This window comes from Lynx rufus, unplaced genomic scaffold (genome assembly GCF_022079265.1).
Source record: "Lynx rufus isolate CCGP_SWC_20201006 ecotype Redwood Valley unplaced genomic scaffold, mLynRuf1.p SCAF_7, whole genome shotgun sequence".
In the NCBI taxonomy this organism is placed as follows: Eukaryota; Metazoa; Chordata; class Mammalia; order Carnivora; family Felidae; genus Lynx; species Lynx rufus.
Genome location: NW_025814889.1, coordinates 95212588 through 95233952, shown reverse-complemented (window position 1 = coordinate 95233952; position 21365 = coordinate 95212588). Strand labels below are relative to the sequence as shown.

General features: G+C 42.5%; 1 protein-coding gene across 1 annotated transcript in view; it reads left to right on the top strand.

The window, feature by feature from the left end:
- The window catches only part of PTPRB (protein tyrosine phosphatase receptor type B), a 113390-nt gene that overhangs the window by 15761 nt on the left and 76264 nt on the right, over nucleotides 1–21365 (top strand). The window contains exon 4 of the mRNA XM_047066242.1: nucleotides 14461–14734. Within this exon, the coding sequence (XP_046922198.1) occupies nucleotides 14461–14734 (274 nt within the window). The remainder of the gene's footprint in view (nucleotides 1–14460; nucleotides 14735–21365) is intronic.

The following is a 21365-nucleotide window of genomic DNA, read 5'->3' as shown; positions in this document are numbered from 1 at the left end:
ACATACAGCGTATACAGTGTGTTCTTGGTTTCGAGAGTATATCCCCATGATTTATCGCTTTCATGCAACACCCAGTGTTCATCCCAACAAGTGCCCTCCTCAATGCCCATCATGCATTTTCCTCTTTCCCCCAGTCTCCTCGTCAACCCTCAGTTTGTTCTCTGTATTTAAGTGTCTCTTATGGTTTGCCTCCCTCTCTGTTTGAAACTATTGATGACGATCTGAAATCCGTGTTTTCAAATGGAATCTTCATCCAAAAATAGTCACTAGTTCCTACTTGTTATTTTAATTAGTGACACTATGAAATTATCTGTCATTCCTTTTGTTCCCAGTCACATGTAGCCACTAGGTAGAATTTAGAACACTTGAGCTGAAGTAGAAATCTAGAGAAGAGGGGCGCCTGGGTGGCGCAGTCGGTTAAGCGTCCGACTTCAGCCAGGTCACGATCTCGCAGTCCGTGAGTTCGAGCCCCGCGTCAGGCTCTGGGCTGATGGCTCGGAGCCTGGAGCCTGTTTCCGATTCTGTGTCTCCCTCTCTCTCTGCCCCTCCCCCGTTCATGCTCTGTCTCTCTCTGTCCCCAAAAAAATAAACGTTGAAAAAAAAAATTTAAAAAAAAAGAAATCTAGAGAAGAGAGAACAAGAACCAAAATACTAAGATTTTATGCTTGGAAATGCTATGTATGTCATTACTACTAATTAGTGTTTATGCAATGACCACAGGGTTCTAGATTCACAATCAAAGAATGAATTGGGGTTGGAACATGGGGCTGGGAACAGGGGTGGAGATGACCCAAAACATTTCAAAGAGAAAGTGGCTTGTATTTGTGTCTTTCCCTTTCATCACCAGTCTCTGAGTTACAAGGAGTGAAACATGAAGAGACACTGTACAAAGTCTGCAAAGAAAAGAATCTAAGAGACAAAAATAATATCTAAGATTAGTATGCCAGGAACTATGCTAAGCAATTTCATATACTCTGGGAGGTGGGTACTTGTATCTATTTTCCATCACTGTATAACAAACCAAATCTTAGTAATTTGTAAAAAATGACAGTTTTCTATTTCTTGTGATTTTGTTGATTAGGGTGATTCTTCTGCCGGTTTCACCTGCGCTCACTCTTGAAGCTGCATTTAGATTGGAGGGTAAACTGAGCTAGAAGATTGACAAGAGCCTCTCTTTACATGACTAGCAGTCAGGGCTGGCTGCAGGAAGGGGTGACTCGGTTCTTCTCCAACTGGCCTCTCTTCCTCTAGTAAGCTACCCAACTTCTTTACATGATGCTTCAGGAAAGTTTTGTAAGAAGGCAAAGGGCCTCTTGAGGCCTGGGTTCTGGAATCACACAACATCACTTCTGCCACATTCTATTGATCAGTGCAGTCACAAGCCAGGCCAGCATTGAAGGAAGGGAAAATAGACCTCCTCTTTTGATAGGAAGAGCTGAAAGTCACATTGCAAAGGGCCACACAGCTCGGGTGGCAGGAACTTATGGTCATTAAACAGTCTACCATGGTATTTATTATTCTTGTTGCTATTGTTATTATTATTATTATTTTGCAGATGCCTAGCTTAGGCTTAAAAGCTCAAGGATTGGAGGTCAAAAGATTAGAAAAGAGCAGAACAAGATGAGCTCACACACCCATACACATACCTGCATACCTAGTCACTTTATTCTCTTACCTAGAGTTCGTTTTAGTGAAGATAAATGCCAAGGAGAACGTAGTTTGAAACAATTACTAGTAACGCTACTGCAAAGTTGTCCTAGTTTCTTTGGGAGGAGAATTTTCCTTACTTTTCTCCTTTCCCCACTTTCCTCAAATCCTTGCCTGTCCATTGTGAGGGGGTCTGTCTTTGGAAGGCTGTAGATTTGGGTCAATACTTGGCTTCAAAACTAACTCTCTCCCTCTCCCTTGCTCTCTCTCCCTCACCCTAGACATGAATTAAATAAACTGACACCAGTCATGTGCCTAGAGTAGGGCTGAAAAATCCTGTGTAGTTACTGTTAGCTGCTGTTGTTATTCTACCATTGATAGTATTTTGTGGCTGTGTGTGTCTTCACAAGGACAAGGCTGGTGAAACAAGAAGCTAGTCTACCATATGAGTTAGGAAATACCTAAACCGGTTGTTCTCAAAATATGGACCCCAGACTGAGAACTCATTAGAAATGCAACCACTTGTCTACGGCCATACCACCCTGAACGCACCCGATCTCGTCTGATCTCGGAAGTTAAGCAGGGTCGGGCCTGGTTAGTACTTGGATGGGAGAAATGCAACCACTTGGGCCCTACCCTAGACCTACTGATTCAGAAACTCTGGTGGGGAGGGCCCAGCAATCTGTGTTTTAACAAGCCCTCCAAGTCACATGGATGTACTTGATGTTTAAGAACCACTGACCTAGGGGACACCTGGGTGGCTCAGTTGGTTGAGTGCCCAATTTCAGCTCAAGCCATTATCTTGCAGTCTGTGAGTTTGAGCCCCACATCTGGCTCACTGCTATCAGCACAGAGCCCACTTTGGATCCTCTGTCCCCTTCTCTCTGCCCTTCCTGACTTGTGCTCTCTCAAAAATAAATAAACATTAAAAACAAAACAAAACAAAACACTGACCTAGAAAAATCTGGTCCCTGACCAACAATGTCTCCCTCTCAGGCTTCTAGATGCCTTGGTTTCCCAAAATTGATGGCACTTTTGTGCCTTGTGGGGGTGGCGCAGGGTGCTATAAAAGCTAAATAATCAGGGAATGGAAATTAATTTATCTAATTACAGCCTCCTGCTATTCCTTCACAGAGCGTACATCCCGTAAGGAATGGGGCCCGGGGTGGGCACGTGGAGGCTGGGAAGACAGGGAACTGCTGCAAGACCCAGGTCTTTGTGGTAATTAAAAAAGGATGTTGCCAGGCGCACGGTTCCACCGTGAGTGATAGGACGTGGTAGTACAACACGGGCTGCGTTCCAGCCCCCGGGCACACCCTCAGCCAGGCATCCCCATATACCACCTACATAAAGATACACTGCGTCTCTGTGCACGGGCACAATTGCAGATGAAGCTGGATGGAGGTGTCAGATGTGTGCCCTGCGTATGTCAGCCATTTGCTATGGGCAAGGTGAGACTGGCAGGACTGGGGCAGCAGGAAGTAGGTCTGCACACGGAGGGGGAGACCCCGGTTGGGGTTTGGGGCACAGGGGGAAGAATCGAATGTGAAGAAGTGGTATCCAAAGGGTGGGCCTTGGACTTCACTTTAGCTTCAAAATCTGACCAGCTTCTGTCTGTTGAGTAGTGGAGGTGCACTCTTTTTTTTTTTTTTTTTTTAACGTTAACAGAGTGCAAGTTGGGGAGGCGCAGAAAGAGAGGGAGATACAGAATCCAAAGCAGGCTCCAGGCTCACAGAGCTGTCAGCACAGAGCCCCGAGTGGGGCCCCAACCCAAGAACCACAAGATCATGACTTAAGCTTAACCCACTGAGCCACCCAGGCACCCCTGAGCAGTGGACTCTTAAGAGCAGTCCAATCTGGACCCCTTTTCAACCATGTGACCTTGGTGGAGACGGTGCGGTACGGTGGTAAAAAGTAGAGGCCCCGTGTCTGAGAAACCTGGGTTAAATCTCTGTGGTGGCATCTACTGGTTACTCAACTGCAGTCATAATTGCTTCCACTTCAAAATAAGGATGACTAAGGGTGCTCTGCCTTATAACACAGTGTGAGGATTAAAATCTGAGTAGCCAAAGTGCTTAGTACACTGGCTCCACGAGATAAGGATTCAATAACTGTAGCAATCAACACCAACTTCTTGTTCCTGCTTCATTATCCCTGCCCTGCCTGCCTCACGGAGTTGTAAGAACCAGATACGCTGACATTGTTACGTGAAAACGCTTTGAGGGGGATAAGATGTTGGGCATGCATTAAAAAGTGTTCCCGATTGGTGCTGATTCTGCTAAGTAACCATAAATCTTGTCTGGAGGCACACCTCCTTCTTCCCCTCCCCACCCTGCCCCGGCTCGGGCCTGGGAGAGGGATTGCGTTTCCTCAGTTCATGAATAGCCATTGTGGTGCCGCTCCGGGTTTAACAGTTCTGTGTTTCCTTCCATTTGGCCTTCAAAGAGATCACAGCCCACTGTGAGCCTCCAAATAAGTAACAAGGCAAATGCAGAAAATCCCCACTTCCGTACACCTCCATCAAGTCTGGGGCGACCTCCTTTATTGTGTTACTTACAGCATAGAAGGGACGTGCCCCACTGCCACCACTATTCTGTGGCCAGAACTAAAGATAGGACAATACTCCCCCTTTATTGAGGCAAGTATCCAGAAGGAGGAGTGCAAAGATGTAGCAAAAAAACAAAAACAGAAAACAGAAAACCCTCATCATTCCTCCTGAACAAGGAAGAACTCTTAGATTCTCTAGTGTGCATGGGATAAAATATAAGCAGATTCTGAGGCTGCAAATGGTGCAGAAAGGTCATCCTAGGGAGTAATGTTTTGTGGAAGGGATGTGTTCCTAAAGACCCTAATCTATAATTTGCATCATTCAAGCTTAATTCTGGCAAAGAGCTGTCATTTTCTTAGGTTGCCAGCTAAAGTGGATTGTCATGTGCCAACAGCGTAATATAGTTCGTATTTACTTGAGGCCCTCCAGCTTTTAAATCGCAACGATTTTTCTTTTCCTTCTGTTATGATTTGCATTACTTTCTATTTTGTGTACAAAAAACAGGACAATGTTCATATTTTGTCACAACATAAATGATGTGCACATAAAAATGCAACCATGAAATACAACATGTGCATTGAAATGGGTTCTTTAACATGCCAGCGTTTCTCTGGCACATCGGTTTCCCTGAGCAGGTAAGGGTTGATGCAGTGGGGAAAATGGCAAAGAAAGGGGGAAATGACATCAAAGGAGAAGCAAGGATGTGCTAATTGAGATAGGAAGTCTGTGGCTCTTGCCCTGGCCTTGCAGACCTCAGAATCACCAGGGGAGATTTTAGAAGATACAGATTCTGAAATTCTGCCTCAGCCCTAGTGAATCAGCATTTACTACTAAAGTAGGACCACAGCACCTAAAGTGTAAAAATCTCCCCACTGATTGTAAAGTGCGATTAGGTTTGCAATCCCTTGGAGAATAATTGAATAATCAGCTCGTTAGAACAGACATTGAATGAAAGAGAGGGGGAAAAGTTCGGCTGGAGCCATGTAACCGAATCTAATCACATGGAAATATCTGACAAATGCGAACAGAGAACAACACAATAGAAATAACTGACCTAAGGCCTCATGGGTGGCTCAGTCAGTTAACCGTCCATCTTTGGCTCAGGTCATGACCTCGTATTTTGTGAGTTCAAGCCCCATGTCGGCCTCTCTGCTGTCAGCTCAGAGCCCAGGTCAGATCCTACGTCCGCCTCTCTCTGCCCCTCCCCTGCTCTCTCTCTCTCTTCCTCTCTCTCTCAAAAATAAAGAAACATTAAAAAGAAGAAAATAACTGGCCTGTATCATTCAAAAAGGTCAGTGTCATAAGGATTATTTGAAAAGGCTGAGGAATTGTTTCAGATTAAAGAAGATTAAGACACTTGACAACAAAATGCAATACAGGATCATAGGCTGGATCCTTACTACAGAAAAAAAGCAACAAACAAACAACAACAAAACCCAAATGCTAAAAAGGACGTTATTGAGGCAATGAACAACAATGAAATATGGAGTGTAGATGAAAGCATTGTAACAATATTTGAATTTTCTGAATGTGATAACTATACTGAGATTACACCACCAACTCTGAAATGGTTCAGGTAAGAACAGTATATACGGAGAGAAAGAAGACAATACAGTAAATGTGGCAGAATGTTAAAATAAAAAAACAAACAGAATTCGTGGGTCTGGGTAAAGATATATGGAAGCATTCTGTGGAATTCTTACAATGTATAAGTTTGAAAAAATAAAAAGTAGTTTGCTTAAGGGCTTTTAGAGGGTAGGGGCGCCTGGGTGGCTCAGTCAGCTAATCATCTGACTCTTGGTTTCAGTTCAGGTCATGATCTTCCAGGTGGTGAGTTCAAGCTCCACTTTGGGGGTCTGCGCGGACAGCATGGAACCTGCTTAGGATTTTCTGTTTCCCTCTCTCTCTTTGCCCCTCCCTGATCGCTCTCTATGTCTCTTAAATAAAAGAGGCAGGGGGAGGGTTTAGAGGGCAGAATCCAAGGATGCTACTGAGTTAGGGATAGACCAGAGGCTCCGACGAACTAAAACCTGTCTGTCGTGGTCAAGGACCGGGGGAGAGAAGGTGGGGGCTGAGGAAGAGAAGAGCAAACACAGAAATGATGATGTGAACAACAGAGAAATGATGATGAATTTGCAAGAAAGAACAGTAAAACCAAGAGTCGGAACTGGTGGATGAGTCACTTGATAATTTTGAAGATAAGATACCAAAAGCTCTGCAAGAGATGAAGTCCTTTAATTCTCTGTAACTTTCCCCAGTTACATATTGTTTGCACCAGCTTACTCTCCACACCGCTGAAAGGGGAAATGCTATGAATTCCAGGAGCCATCTTTAAAATGAAAATCCTTTCCATTCTTCCCACACTTTGGGGGACCTGGCAGCAGAATATTCCCATTGCTAAATCCAGATGAGATCCCAGCTATGTAACCTTCTATGGTACAGAGGAGGCACCTCTTTTTCTTCAAAGCTCTTCTGTTTTGGATTTCTTTTTTCTTTTTCTTTTTTTAATGTTTATTTTTTGAGAGAGAGACAGAGACAGAGTGCGAGTGGGGGAGGGGCAGAGAGAGACAGGGAGACACAGAATCCAAAGCAGGCTTCAGGCTCTGAGCTGTCAGCAGAGAGCCCCACGCAGGGCTCGAACTCACGAACCTGAGCTCAGATCATGACCTGAGCTGAAGTCGGATGCTCTGCTGACTGAGCCACCCAGGCGCCCCTGTTTTGGATTCCTAATAGATCTGGACCAATAAGTACACCCCATGTGCAATAGCTTTACTAGGTGCTTGCCCTTTATCTGTGTGTCCGGGAACATTTGTGTTTGCTCCCCCTTCTGCAAGGCTGTTGTACATCCAGCCCAGAACAACACGACTGTGGAGAGAATATCAAAAAGAGTGTCCTTTGCTAAGAGTTTTGACCCTGGTGGTCCTGATTATTTGAGAAGCAGTAGATGTTCCATGAAGTGGTCAGGGTCTGTCCATTTGGAACAGGGGACGATTGGACACTAGTTTATCCCAAGGCTTAGGTGCTAGGTATTCTTGGATTCTGTGATGCTAAAGGTTCCAGGGTGGCATTGGAGCAGCTGAAGAATGACATTTGGCTTCAGATTTACAATTAGTCCTGCCCTTGTTTAGTGGTAGGGGTATAAATGTTTCCTCTGTCAGTATAAAGTAGCATTAAGTCCCCACGACCTGGGGATGTGGCTTAGCTAATGGAGATACATGACTCTTCCCTTCACAAGGCTTATAATCTAGCCAACAGGTTTTTCATTACATTTTGAAAAACATGATAAGACCCTTTGATCTTCCACTTTGATCACTGTTTGCCCCAACATCCAGGGGACTCTAGCGTGCCTGGCATCTGCTTCATCCAGCAGAGAAAGGAGAGCTGTGGGGAAGAGGCAGGCAGAATGGGGGCCCAGCAAGCCTCCATCTTTTAATTTTTTTAAAGAAAAATCAAAATCCAGTGGGTTTTTTTTTACACGTAAAATCAATTTTTCTCAACATTATCCACATATTCCCATTTCTAAAAAACAATATTAAGATCACAGACCCAGGAGGCCTTCATACCTTGACTCCTCGCATTTGTGAGCAGACAGGTTTCCGAGGGTGGGAGGGACTGAAAAGCAGGACTGAAGCTGGAGAGGAAGCACTGGAGATTGGAAAGGTGATTCGTTTACAGTCACATCATTTTAAGTCATCCGTCTGTGTATGGTTACAAAGCGGGGGCAAAAGCTATGCAAAGTCCTTTTCCACCAGACTTAAGGAAAAAAATTAAAAAAAAAAAACCTAGGGGAGGAGAAGAGGGTGGAAACTGTTGTAGAAAAAAAGTATCAGGAAACCTTAGAGATGTGTCTGAGGGAGACAGTGAAGCCTGGTGCACTCCCACCCCTCCCTTCCAGGACTTAAAAAAATGTTGGCATGACCGCCAGCCAGAGCAGTGTTAAATGTCTTTTGTGCTCATCTACTGAAGGGCTTCTCTTGGGTACAAGATGGCAAGGCGTGATAATGTATTATCATTCGGATGTTCTCAGAAAGACATTCTCATCCACGGACTTTGTCATGCTCTAGCATCACTGGGTGCTGGGCATCTGTGATGTATTGGTATTTATAATATACTATTATTACTACTAATAATCATAGTATCTAACATTTGTTGAGTCCTTTATTCAAGGACCATGCTATACATACAACATGCACCTTCTCATTTAATCCTTGCAACCTCTCTCCCCCAAATGCCTTTATTATTTCCATTTTCCTGGACACCTATGACCTAGGAAGGTTATGAACCAGGAAGCTAGAAAGATTCCTTGAAATATAAGCCTCCCAAAATGGTACCTCTAAACACAAAAGAGGATAGTCATGGTCCTTTAAAAAAAAAAAAAAAAAGCAGCAACTGCTTATCACAATTACCTTACCTTAAATTTTAACGCATCTCTTTAAATGTATGACACCTGCTAGTGAAAACTGTTTTCATTTCTGTCATAATTTACTACTGAGTCAGCTCAAAGAAAACTTAGAAAGGATTCACCATCTTAGAATCGTTTTTAGGCCTGATTGCTAGGCCTTCTTCTTTTTAACCATATCTGGGGGTACACACATGAGAGTTGCATAACAAAAGTACTTCCTTGGAGGGATGCCTGGGTGGCTCAGTCTGTTAAGCATCGGACTTTGGCTTAGGTCATGATCTTGAGGTTCTTGGGTTCGAGCCCCACCTCGGGCTCTGTGCTGACAGTTCGGAGCCTGGAGCCTGCTTTGGATTCTGTGTCTCCCTCTCTCTCTGCCCCTCCCCCACTCATGCTCTGTCTCTCCCTCTCAAAAATAAATAAATATAAAAAAAAATTATTTCCTTGGAGGAAAAAGAGCAGAATTGACCCATCATCTAATACTTATTAAGTTTGCTGCATGTTGGTTCTTTTTCCTTTTAGCATCCACATTTTGAGATGCTCAATAATCCACATTATTGAGAAGTTATAAATATCAAATTTGTTCTAAATATACATAGTAAAATATACTGTTATATATTATATCACCAGTTTACTTATTTGACACATTCTAAAATAGTTCAAGACTTTCTAAATCACTTACATAGCTTCTTGTAACCAAAGAGCTCAGAATTTAAATTTATAAGAGAAAGAACAACAAGATATTATTAACTCTCTTTAATACAAATGGTATCTGCTGCAGGATTTAATTAAGATTATTGGGCTCCACCATGGCATTTTGATCCCTCAGCTTGTGATAAGGCCTAGACTTTACATTTCTAGCAAGTTCTCAGAAGATGCCATGCTGCACCTGAGAACCATCATACTGAAGAATAGGAATTCCTCCCCTCTCTCCTTTCCTCCTTTTATCTTCCCTCCCACCTCTTTCTGTTCAAAATCAATCTTTTATCCCTTTGCCCTTTTTTTCTCTTTTCTTTTCCTCCCTTCTTTCCAAGATATTTGAGGCATCCAACAAGAACATGTTTAGAAGCATTTGCTTAGAGTACTTATTCACATGACAGTATTTACTGAACAGCTACAAAGATTCCTTCCTTCCTTCCTTCATCCATTCATTCAACAAATATTTGTTGAAACTTTTAACCAAGCAAGAAGAACAAGACAGACAAAGACTCTGCCCAAAGGGAATTCTCCATATGCCTGGGAAAGGCAGGCAGTCACAAGCATTATATTGTAACAAGTGTCCTCAACGCGCTGAATTAAATAAATGGATTGATGACAGGAATAATTATAAAAGGACACTTTTTCCTTGGGTGGTCAGAAAGGGTCTGGCCCTATCGTAGGAGTGTGTTTAAAGCTGAGACCTAAAGGTTGAGAGGAAGATAACCAAGCAGAGAATCTAGGAAGGAGTGGTCCAAGGAGATGAAAAAGCAGGCATAAAGCCCGACAAAGTCAGCTCTGTGTCAGGTACACAGTAGGTGCTCAGTCAATATTTACCGAGTCAGTGAGTAAATGCATTATCAGACCAAGGCCGCTGGAGCATAGGAGGCAAGCAGAAGAGATGCCAGGTCATGAACGGAGTTTTAGGTCATAAGTGAGGAGTCTGGATTAACCAGTAACTTTACCAGTCTGCTCCCCGCTTCCCCTCAGCCCCCCAACCTTTCCCACACCCAGCTCAAACCCTGATCTGAAGTAGCAGTTCTCAAGGTGTGGCCCCTGGGCCCCTGAAATCCACTTGTGTCGTTCAACATTTGTGTTCATAAGCTGACAAGAGCCATGCTTTCATCCATGAATTCATAATTTATGAATATGTAAATTATGATTGCTAAGACAATTTGTTTAAAAGGCTACTGTCTGTCCACTCGCGTCTCATCAGAAGCATCCCCTCCCTTCCCACGTAGTCTGGGAAATGTTTCCAAGTGGCAAAGAGAAGACGTTGTCCCCTGAGAAGTTATGGAGTGGCTGGTCCCAAATTCCTGGAATGCAGTAACCTCTAAAGCATATGCAGGATAAATAGGCTTAAAAGAAGTTGAGGAACTCCAAACAAAGATGAGAACAAAGAAGAAGAATGAGTCAATTTATTTATACTTTGCACAGTACTTTCAAATAAACTCCTCATAGAAAAAACGACATCTGGCAACTTTCCCCAGTCCCACACCGCCTTGAATCCGTTACAATTCTCTCTGGTTTCTCTTATTAATGCAAGTGTTTTTTAAGAAGAAAAATGTAATCAGTAAAAGCCTGAGTTTTAAGTTTTCCTTGTTGTTTCATACCATATTAGTCCTTATGGGCTATTTAAGAACCACTAATTTTGGGGGGGAACTCTGCTGTAAGTCTTAAGATTCTCCAAGAAAAAGAACTAGGAGTCATATAACTTTGGAAAAGAAATGCCCTGACTACTGGTCCTTTCCTTAGTGCATTGCTATGGTTCTTCACATACACTGATAGTAAAATAGATAAGTGATGACACATGACTCTAAATACACGTGCCTCTCTTTGGTAGATCAAAAATAAAAGAACCTTACTGGGGCACCTGGATGGCTCAGTTGGTTAGGCGTCCACCTCTTAATTTCGGCAGGTCATGACCTCACGATTCATAAATTTTAGCTCCACATCGCGTTCTGTGCTGACAGTGTGGAGGCTGGTTGGGATTCTCTCTCTCTCCCTCTCTCTGACCCTCCCCTGCTTGTGCTCACATGCTCTCTCTTCTCAAAATAAATACATAAACATGAAAAAAAAAAGAATCCTATTTAAAGAAACCATTTCTTCTTTTCCGAATTCCTATTTCCGAGGGCATTCTTAACGAATCACTTCTAATAACGGAATTTGTAAGCATCTAAACTGTTTTGTGAGGATATTTTGTGATTGCCTTGTTTGATTAGTGCTTTAAATTTTGCCTTTTTTTTTGGTGCATTTGCCTACACTTTAGGATTATAGGTAGAATGTTAGAAAGTATATTGAAAATGAAATACAATTTTAGATTAACTTATACGGTACAGTAGGTTGTGGCATGTAGTGTTTAAAAGAAAACAAAAATTGTTGGCCAAACTTGGAGGAGACAGGATTTATAGATTTCCACAAAGGACAGAGGGTATTTAGTGTATTTGGGTGAGAAGACTTCAACTCTGAGGGGCAATTTATGAGAAAATATTATAAACCTCAATGGAAAGGACAAAGCGAAAGATAGGCAGAAGTTAGAAAAGTGCAACTTACGTGATGGATGAATTTAAAAGAGAGAAAAAAAAATGTGACCAGGATGCTATCTATTACCAGGCAAACCAACACCTAGATGGCAAATTCAAGTTTACAAAGATGCTTTAACATCTGTGACCTTATTCATTCTTCATAACAGCTCTGGGAAGTATTTAGAGTGATACAATTCCAGTTTTACAGACAAGGAAACCACATTGTTTTCTGAATACAGCAAGAAAAGAAAAAGGTAATGTTGAAAAAAAGCAATGAAGTGGCAAAAAGACTCACGTAAGGGCTGAGGGCAGCCTGTGGGCTGGCAGTATCTAATGGAGAGTGGAGGGGACCATCTCTGACGCTGCAGAAAGGCATGCCAGGCTGTGAAAAGCCATTGAACTTGGGGACAAAATACAGAGGGCCAAAAAAGCTCTCTTGGAAGGCAAGTCATGTGGGCAGAGAAATAGGAAAGGTTCCTTCCATCTTCCCTGAAATGCGCACATGTTTAGGTTTGACCTTTGAGTGTCTGCGAACTTGAAAAGGAAATCTGAGGTCTTGCAGATTTAAAGCCCGTAGAATCTCTGAAAGGGTAGGAATTTCATGTTTTCATTAAAAGATTTCTTAAGAACATATTTTCTAAAAAAAATTGGAACAACGTTCCCTTTTCTGCTTATCCTCAGAGTAGATACAGTTGATATAGAAGTCAATAATATAGCTTTATGTATAATCTGCCTGTCTGAAAAAGAAGGGAATATGACTTTCTTCCTATTGCTTTAGCTCCAGAGTATTCTGTTTTGAAAATTAAAACGTAAAATCTTATCTTTTTTGGCAGTTGTCAGGGATGACACCCAAGAAAAGCAACCGAGCATTATAAAAGTTGTTGCAATATTTTGCTTTTATCATCTGTGTGCAATCAAACATTTTTGCTCTTTGGTTATTAGGAACTCTTTTAAAAGCCATTTTCAGATACATGATCACTCAGGTACCCAGGCAGTTGCTAAAAAGCATAAAGTTAGTGCTGAAAACGGAGTAAATTCCAATTTTCGTTATGTGTGGGAGCTGAGCCATGCATGGTATTTTCCACAAAGGAGAGTTTTATTGCTTTCTTCTATTGCTTGGACAATTATGGATGAAACGGTTTTAACTACTGGATGGTCAGTGATGAAACTGCTTTGCGGTTTGCTTTGTGGGATGAACAACTGGGAGTGATTATATTTGTTCTTGGTCAGCACCATTTGCATCAGATTTAGGGAGGACCTCTAGACAGGAGAAAGGGGAAAGTGAATGGCAGAGAAAAAAACAAAAAAGGTCAAGTGGACAATGGACAAGATCCTGGGGGGGGGGGGTCTTGTTCTGTCGCTGGTGTGTCAGGGGGGTGTGCACTGGGACAAGTGAGTGTTTTGAGGTGAGAAAGGCAAGAGCACTCTAATAAAAGGCTTCAGGAAGGACTGTAGGCGACCTAGGGAAATCTGCTGTGGTCAAGTTTAATCCTGGGAAAAGAGGCCCTGGAGAAAGCAGATGAGGAAGATAGGAAGGAAGATAGGGAGGGGGGAGGCGCTGGGCGTGGAGGGAGGTAGGGGGCGGAGGGGGGAGCTGGAAAGTGAGAGGGAGCAAGTACGGATCCTGGCTACGACGGCAGGGAGGAGGGCCACTGGGTGGGAAAGAAGTGAAAGTCCGGGAGAGGAGGAGGAGGAGGCAGAGCTCGGTGGGGCCCGACGGGACCCCCGGGCCGCGGAGGCGGCGGCGCGGGGCAGTGGGCTGCGGTGGGCGACAGCGTGGCCCGCGTCGCGGGGGGGGCCCTCGTGGCAGCCTCGGGCGTTGGCTCCTCGGGGCTCCCTCCCTTGCCGGCGCATTGTTCCTTTGCCGGGAGACGAGGAAATTGCCTTTTGATTGCGGAAGTCCGCGGCCGGGGCCCGGGGCGAGGCAGCGCGGGTCAGCATGGCAGCGTGGGAAGGGCGGCGCGCCGCCTGCCCCCGCCGCCTCTCGCGTCCGCAGCCCGCCCGGGGCGGCAGCAGCAGCAGCGGCAGCAGCGGCGGCCCCTGCGCGTCGCCAGCCGGGAGGGAAGCGCTGTGCGCCCGCGGGGCGCGCTGAGCGCTCGCAACAGGTGGCCCCTCGCGCCGGCCGTCGGGGCCGCCCCGCGCCCCCAGCCCCTCTGCCGAGTCCGGGTGGTCACCGCCGAGCGCGATGCTGAGCCATGGAGCCGGGCTGGCCTTGTGGACCGCGCTGAGCCTGCTGCAGGTGAGTGGCCCGACAGGGGTCGCGGGCGGACGCGCCCCTCCCCGCCGACGACCGAAGTCCCACTCCGCTGTCGGGTCGCCTGGGTTGTGTTTTGCAGAGGGAGACGGCAGGATTTCTTCCTCTCCTTTGGGAAGAAAGATCCTCTTCTGAGCCCCCAGCCGGACTGACAGCTCACACTACTTCAAAGGCGCAAAAGTCACCTTCTTTCTCCAGCTGTTCCCGGGAAAGAGCAGCTAGGGAGAAAGTTGCCACCCACCTTCTCCGCGGGCCTTTTCTCTGGCTGGAGGGCAAAGGGATGGGCCGAGGCTGGGGCTGAGGGCTGAGGAGGCGGCTTAGCGACCTTGCAGTGGACAAGTTCCTGGGCAGTCTAGACTGTGGGCTTCACCTGCCTCTGGTTCCTTTGCAGGCTGGTCTGGGGGAGCCAGTGAGATGTAACGTCACCCTGACAGAGTCCAAGGTCTCCAGCCGGTCCGTGTCTCTCCAGTGGAGAACTTTGGGGTCACCCTGTAACTTCAGCCTCATCTATAGCAGTGACATGTCAGGGGTCGCATTGTGCCACCCCACGCGGATAGACAACATCACCTATGGATGTTACCCCAAGGATTTACAAGCGGGAACCATCTATAACTTCAGGATTGTGTCTCTGGATAGAGAAGAGAGAACTGTAGTCTTGCAAACAGGTAAGGGGCGACAGGTGCAGATGGGCAGCCAGGCCACTCTGGGCTGAGCCCTGCCTTTTCAGGATGGTGTTTCATTTGAGTTCCAGGCGTACAAAAATTAAAGGTAAAAATACCTGTGAAGATCAATATTGACCAAGATTTCTAGTTTCTTCAGATCTGGCCAGAAGCAGCTTGGTTGACTTTGAGAGATTTCCTTAGTGCCGAAGACAGCGGACTAGCCCTTTGAAGGGGAGCACAGCAGACAGGAGCTGTGGGCTGTGGGGGGAATTTGTTAAATTTGTTAAAATGATGTGGTTTGAGCTCCCATCACATTAAATTGTCAAGCCCTGGAATAATTTTAACTTAATGTTTTTAGAATAAATAATGGAAGTGCAATGATTAGGGATATGCCTTCCCTCAACTTAGTTTTATTTTTGGAACCAGGACATAAAATCTTCAGGAGTAGAATAGAGCCATTCATAGGGGAGAATTGGAAAAATCCCATCAAACGAGGGCATGAAAATTAATTTGTATAACTTGAATAACTAAAAGAGTGTAATATCAGAGAAAGTCCTTCAGTTACTCTGGGCTTCAAATCATTTCTTTTCCTTACACTTTTGGCAACCCTCGCAAGGAATAAATGGTAAGAGTATATCTCTCCAGCCTCAGTTTTCTTGTCTGTAAAATAAGAGTGTCAGGCTTGGTCATTCAGGTCCAAGTTCTTACCAAGTGCCAATCACTTGGCACTTACCTCCTTACTCTTCTCAGCTACCCGGTAGCTGTGCTCTAAATTCTCTAACAACTTGGCTGTTTGATGACGTCATCAGTCCTCCTTTTAACAATATCTTTACTTGTTGCACTAATGAAACGTTAAACTTTTATCCGGGAAGGTCAATTTCACAGAAAATTTCTGGAAGTCAAATTGTAGAAATGTGTTGTCTTACTCCTAGTTCATGGTCAACCTGAACAAAGGTTACTTCCTGAGCTACAGTTCTTTAAAAATGTGTGAGAGCTTTCAGCTCTCAGGGCAGCTACAGCTGGGTCAGGAAATGTAGCTGGATTCGTGTAATAAGTCAGTCAAATATCAACTCTCTTATTTTTTCAAAGAAAAATTAAGAATGCCCAGTTACATCACTTGGCTTGCTTCAGATGAAACATCTAGATCATTTCTGAGATTTGCAGGAACTTAAATGGAAAAATTGGTTATGTTTTTATATGGAATCAAAGAAAGACTGAAATCAACCACATGATGAGAACATTTTACAGACATTAAGGGGCTGGGGTTTTAGTCATAAAGTTGTTGGTGTCTCAGTTTGTGAGGATGGTTTTGTGAACACTCAGATTGCTAACACTGTGACATTTATGGCATAGAACTTCCAGATGTGTATACTGCATTTGCTAAGATGTCTGTTGAATGGGGCAGAACGATTTTTAAAAATAGGAAAAGGACTCACTGTGGGTGTTACGAGTTAGAATGCGCTCCAAGTTTAATTATGCATGTAGGTGTTCCAAGTCCAGAGACATTTGTGAAATGTAAGACATATTTGCATTTTATTGACTATGTTGAGTTAAAAAAAAAGACTCCATTGGCATTCAGGCTTTCATCATTTTTCTTAAGGAGTTACTTTTTACAGTATAACAAATATACTTTCCACCGCAAATTTTATGAGCTCCCTGATACATGTGAAGAATGAAATTTGCAGGTGATGTTTATATAATGATATTTTCCCCCCATACTTATTTGTACAATGGTAGAAGGCTTAGGATTCTCTACCCTTTAAAAATAACTTAACTTACATAAACATTTTTTACTTAAGATATTTTTAAAATCTTCCAGGAAGGATTTTTTTGGTTGCCTGTTATTTGTTTTTTGTCATTGGTGCTTTCTATATTTTAAGGACACATGTGAATTTTTCATTTATTTGAGAAAAAGTGTAGTAGTTCTCTAAATTGCCAGGCTATAGAGGTGAACTGTACAAATCCTATTTTACTGTTAGTAAAGCAAGACCAACTAGTAGTGTAATGTGAAGTCTGAGATACAACTTCAATCAAAAAAAAGCTACTCAAAATGTATTGGTCTTTCCTTATTCCATTTTGCCTGTCTTCTCAGTCTAGGATAAAATAGAATGAGAACAAGACATGATTTGACTAGAGATACAACAGTTGCTTAGATGATCTCTGTATCATTCCAAGTGTGATTTGTCTGATTGTTTTTCTTGAGGAGTTGTCTAAAATAGCTAATTTGTTGTCATGTAGACATGACCGTAAAGATAAAAAAGTTTTAACTAAATGGGAACTATTTCAGCAACAATCAGTTTTCACTCCAGATTTTAAGTCAGAATTGAAGAACATCCGTGGATTCAGCAAACATTTATCAAGCATGGATCCTGCAGGGAATCATGCCAAGTAGTGACTGGTGCACTTATAAGGATGCTGAACAAAACATGGTCCCAGCCCTTGCAGTCTTGTGCAGAGGCTGGAGAAGGTCATGATGAAGGTAGGAACAGAGCTTCATCACTTCTTTCCCAGATGAAGACCTTGCCTGCCTCGTGGATCCCACACTTTCATAATCATAGAGAAGACATTAGGCAGTTCTCAGGTTTCTTTAGTCATTAAACGGTTGATGCAACAGCCATCATAAGTTGAAAGCCAACTTATTTAGTTGTGAATTCACTGGAAATCAAATAATGAAGACAACAGATATGGAAAAATTCCAACACTTTTGTAACACTGCGTCCTCAGAGTCTAAGCAGAGAGCTACAAACTGGTAGCCCTTAGGGGTGTCTAGGTGTCTAAATAATAAATTTGTTTCATTTGGCTCACGTAATATTTTTGAAAAATCCAGATTATTTCACCAGCACTATAAATGGCAAAGTTACAAAAATACCAGCTTTATGAAGGTTCCCTTAAAACACTGGAAGATTTGGCAAAGCTAAACCGGTCTGCCTAGAACTCTCTAGAGCTAAGCTGTAGTTTCTCTCCTTTTAGATACCAATCCACTGGAATCCCCCTGGACCAGTTCTTTATTTCTGTACTTAAATGCATACTAAGGGCACTTGAGTTTATTTAAATGAAACTGTAGAGTTTTCATTCAGAACTTTTTGGGGGCTTTTATCTTCCCAGAAATAAGAAGTGGTTTTTCAGTATCTAAAATGGCAACCAGCACATCGTATTCAATAAATATTGATTAAATGGATGGATAGATGGATGAACAAATGGATAGCTGAATGAGTAGATAGATAGATAGATAGATATGAATGAAAGAGATGAATATTTCAGTGGGAGAATGTATATATACTAAAAATATGATCTGTTGGGTTATAGATAGTTATAGAGCCTTAGGGAAGTAGTCCAGTAGTAGAGAACTTTACTTATAGGAAGAATATCTTACTAGCACACGCCTTCTTGTTAGTCAGGTTCAGCTACTAAATAATCAGCCTAGAACAAAGAGTGAAAAACAATGAGCTCTTTTAATATGGCTAATTCATTTGTCTTTAGTACACTTCAGGAACTTTAATCACCAAATCACCATATCAGCTACTTATTTTCACTTCACAGTGTTTTACTTTTACCAGGGACCCTATGACAAAATACCAGACCAAATGCCTTAAATAACAGAAATGTATTTTCTCACAATTCTGGAGGCCAGGAGTCCTAGCCCAAGTTGTCAGCAGCTTTTTTTTTCTGAGCAATCTCTAACTGGCTTGCAGATGCCCACCTTTTTGTCGTGTCTTCTCATGTTTGTTCCGTGTCCGTGTTCTCTAAGGACACCAGTTATATTGGATTAGGGCCCACCCTAACAACCTCGTTTTAACTTCATTACCTTGCTAAAGGCCTTATATTCACACACAGTCACATTCTGAAGTACTGGGGGGTTAGGGCTTCAACACCTGAATTTTGGAGGGACACAATTCAGTCCATACACTTACAGAGCTTTAAACATCAACCAATACTTCTCAATAATGTCTGTAAGCTACTTGCATCAAAATCTTTTGCAGAGCCTCTTATAAAAGCATATATTATTGGCTTCTACCCCACATGTAACAAATTTAGAAGGAGTGGAGCCTAGGGTGTCTGATTTTGAACAGATATCACAGTGAATCAATGTACAATGAAGTTCAAGAGCTATTGACATAGTTTTTCTTTTATTCACTGGCATTAAGATTCTGGTACCATTCCTCCCTATGCATGGCTAAATCTATAATACCTAAGAATATTTATTATCTTTCCCAGGAAGAAAATAATACTCTAATATTTGTCTTGTGCTTTTATAGTACACGAAAGACTCTTACTAACTTTTTTTAGTAGATAAGAGTATAAAATATTTAGATTAGAGGCAGTTGGGTGGTTCAGTTGGGTAAGTGTCCAACTTTGGCTCAGGTCATGATCTCACAGTTCATGAGTTCAAGCCCCGTGTCAGGCTCTGTGCTGACCGCTCAGAGCCTGGAGCCTGCTTCACATTCTGTGTATGTGTGCCTCTCGCTGCCCCTCCCCTGTCCGTGCTCTGTCTCTCTTTCTCAAAAACAAACATGTTTAAAAATGTTTTAAAAGAGTATAAATTATATATTATACTAACCATATATTGTTTAATTTTATTTTTAGGGAGTATTGTGAAGGCGTAGGTTGCATAATGCTTGAGAGCTCAGTTTAAAGGCAGCCTCCTCCATCACTTACTAGTCAAGTTGCCTAGAGTAAGTTACTAACCTCTCCAGGACTTTTTCCTAACTTATAAAATGGGGATGATAATAAAAATAACACCTACTTCATAGGGTCATTTTGAGGTTTTATTTGGTTCACACATAAATTCTAGAATAGTTTTGTCACATACTAAGTGCATAGTAAGTTTACTATTATTACTTTAAGGTTGGGGGTGAGACGGATATTCATGAGAATTAAAAGTCACACAGCTAGTGTATAATAGACCCAGAACTTGAACACTCATTTGCTGACTCCATTCCAGTTCTTTCCACTACTCTGCAGAAAGGATATGATTTTTAAGTTGGTATTAGTTCTTTCAAATTACCATGTAATATTGTTACTACTTTTCAAGTCAACTTTTAAGGAAGAAAAAATACATGACAAAATACCTTAAATCTATGTATAGTTAGCCTACACAAGGATGGAATTGTGATTAAAAGCATTTTAGTGTGAAGAAATTATAAACAGCTATTGATTTTTTAATTGTGTGGAACTTTTGGTGATGGATTTCAATATTTAGCAATCAGCCATGGGCCGTCTATTTATTTCAGGAATTCTAAGGTCAAGCTGAGCTATGAACATGGAATGAACCAACCTAGTTCTCTGAACTTAATCTTCCTTTGAGTGTTTAGGAAGCTTCCTCTGTTAGTCTGACTTTGTCCCTCCATTAGTCTATTGGTGGGCATGGCATTCTACAGGTTAGCTAGAAAGACATAAAATCTCATTTGTCAGACAGAATAAGAGAAGAACAAAGAAACATTTTTTTCACCTTCCATTTCCAGACATCAGTTTGCTGGAATACCCCTGAGGGTTAATGGCTAATATTGACACCTTTCTGACTTTGTAAAAGAAATCAAGCCCGTTCAATGTATATGAACATACAGAAATGAAGATGAATATATGTCCCTAAACATAAAACATGCAATTAAAAGTAACATGGTAGGTTTACATATAGATTTCCAGGAATTTTTGTTTTTGGTTTTGCTTTCTTCCTTTTTTATGGGAAAACTCAAACATGTAAAAAAGTAAATGGAGTAATATAATTAACTACCATGTACTCATCACCTACCTTCAATAGTTACCAACTGATAGCCAATCTTATTTCATCTATAGCTCCACCCACTCCCCCACCCCATATCATTTTGATGCAACCCAAGTCATCATTTGATTCCATTTATACATCTTTTAGTGTGCATTTCTGAAAGGATTCCTTTCAGAAGGAATCATTTAGGTACCTAGCATTAAAAATAATTCCTTACTAGCTACATGTCCAGGTTTGGAGGCACGCATGAAGTGATAGCTCATGAATTTCTACCTAAGAGAGGCTTCTGGGCAGCAATCTGATTGGAAGGAAAGGCCAAGGGACTTCTTTGTATGCAGCATTTATATAGCACTTTAGATAATATTGAGAAAGCCTCATTTGTTAATATCAAAGGGTTGGAGTGGGGCTGCTGAAGGATAGCAATCGGATGGCAGTGTTAACTCTCCATCACTTGTCAGGGCACCCTCACATGTCAGCAGGGGCATGGTTCTCTGGTGCTCACTAGGAGTGCCTTAGTTTAACCTGTTCTCTCACTCTGTAACACCCTTTCCTCTCTCTGATTTCTAAGTCCTACTTTGACCTTCCCAACTTGCTCATATTCATTTCCTTCATAAAGCCAACCTCTGAGACCTTAGCCCTTAGATATCAGTCTCCATTTCCACATTTAGTGTTGTTGCTGTCCTGTGTTACTCTTTATTATTATTATTATTATTATTATTACTATTACTTTTAATTGTTCTTTAAAGTTGATTTATTTATTTATTTTGAGAGAGAGAGAGAGAAAGCATGTGCAAGCAGGAGAGGGGCAGAGAGGGAGAGAGAGAATAGCAAGCAGGCCCTGCACTGCCAGCCTAGAGCCCAATGCAGGGCTCAAACTCGTGATCCATGAGATCATTACCTGGGCCGAAATCA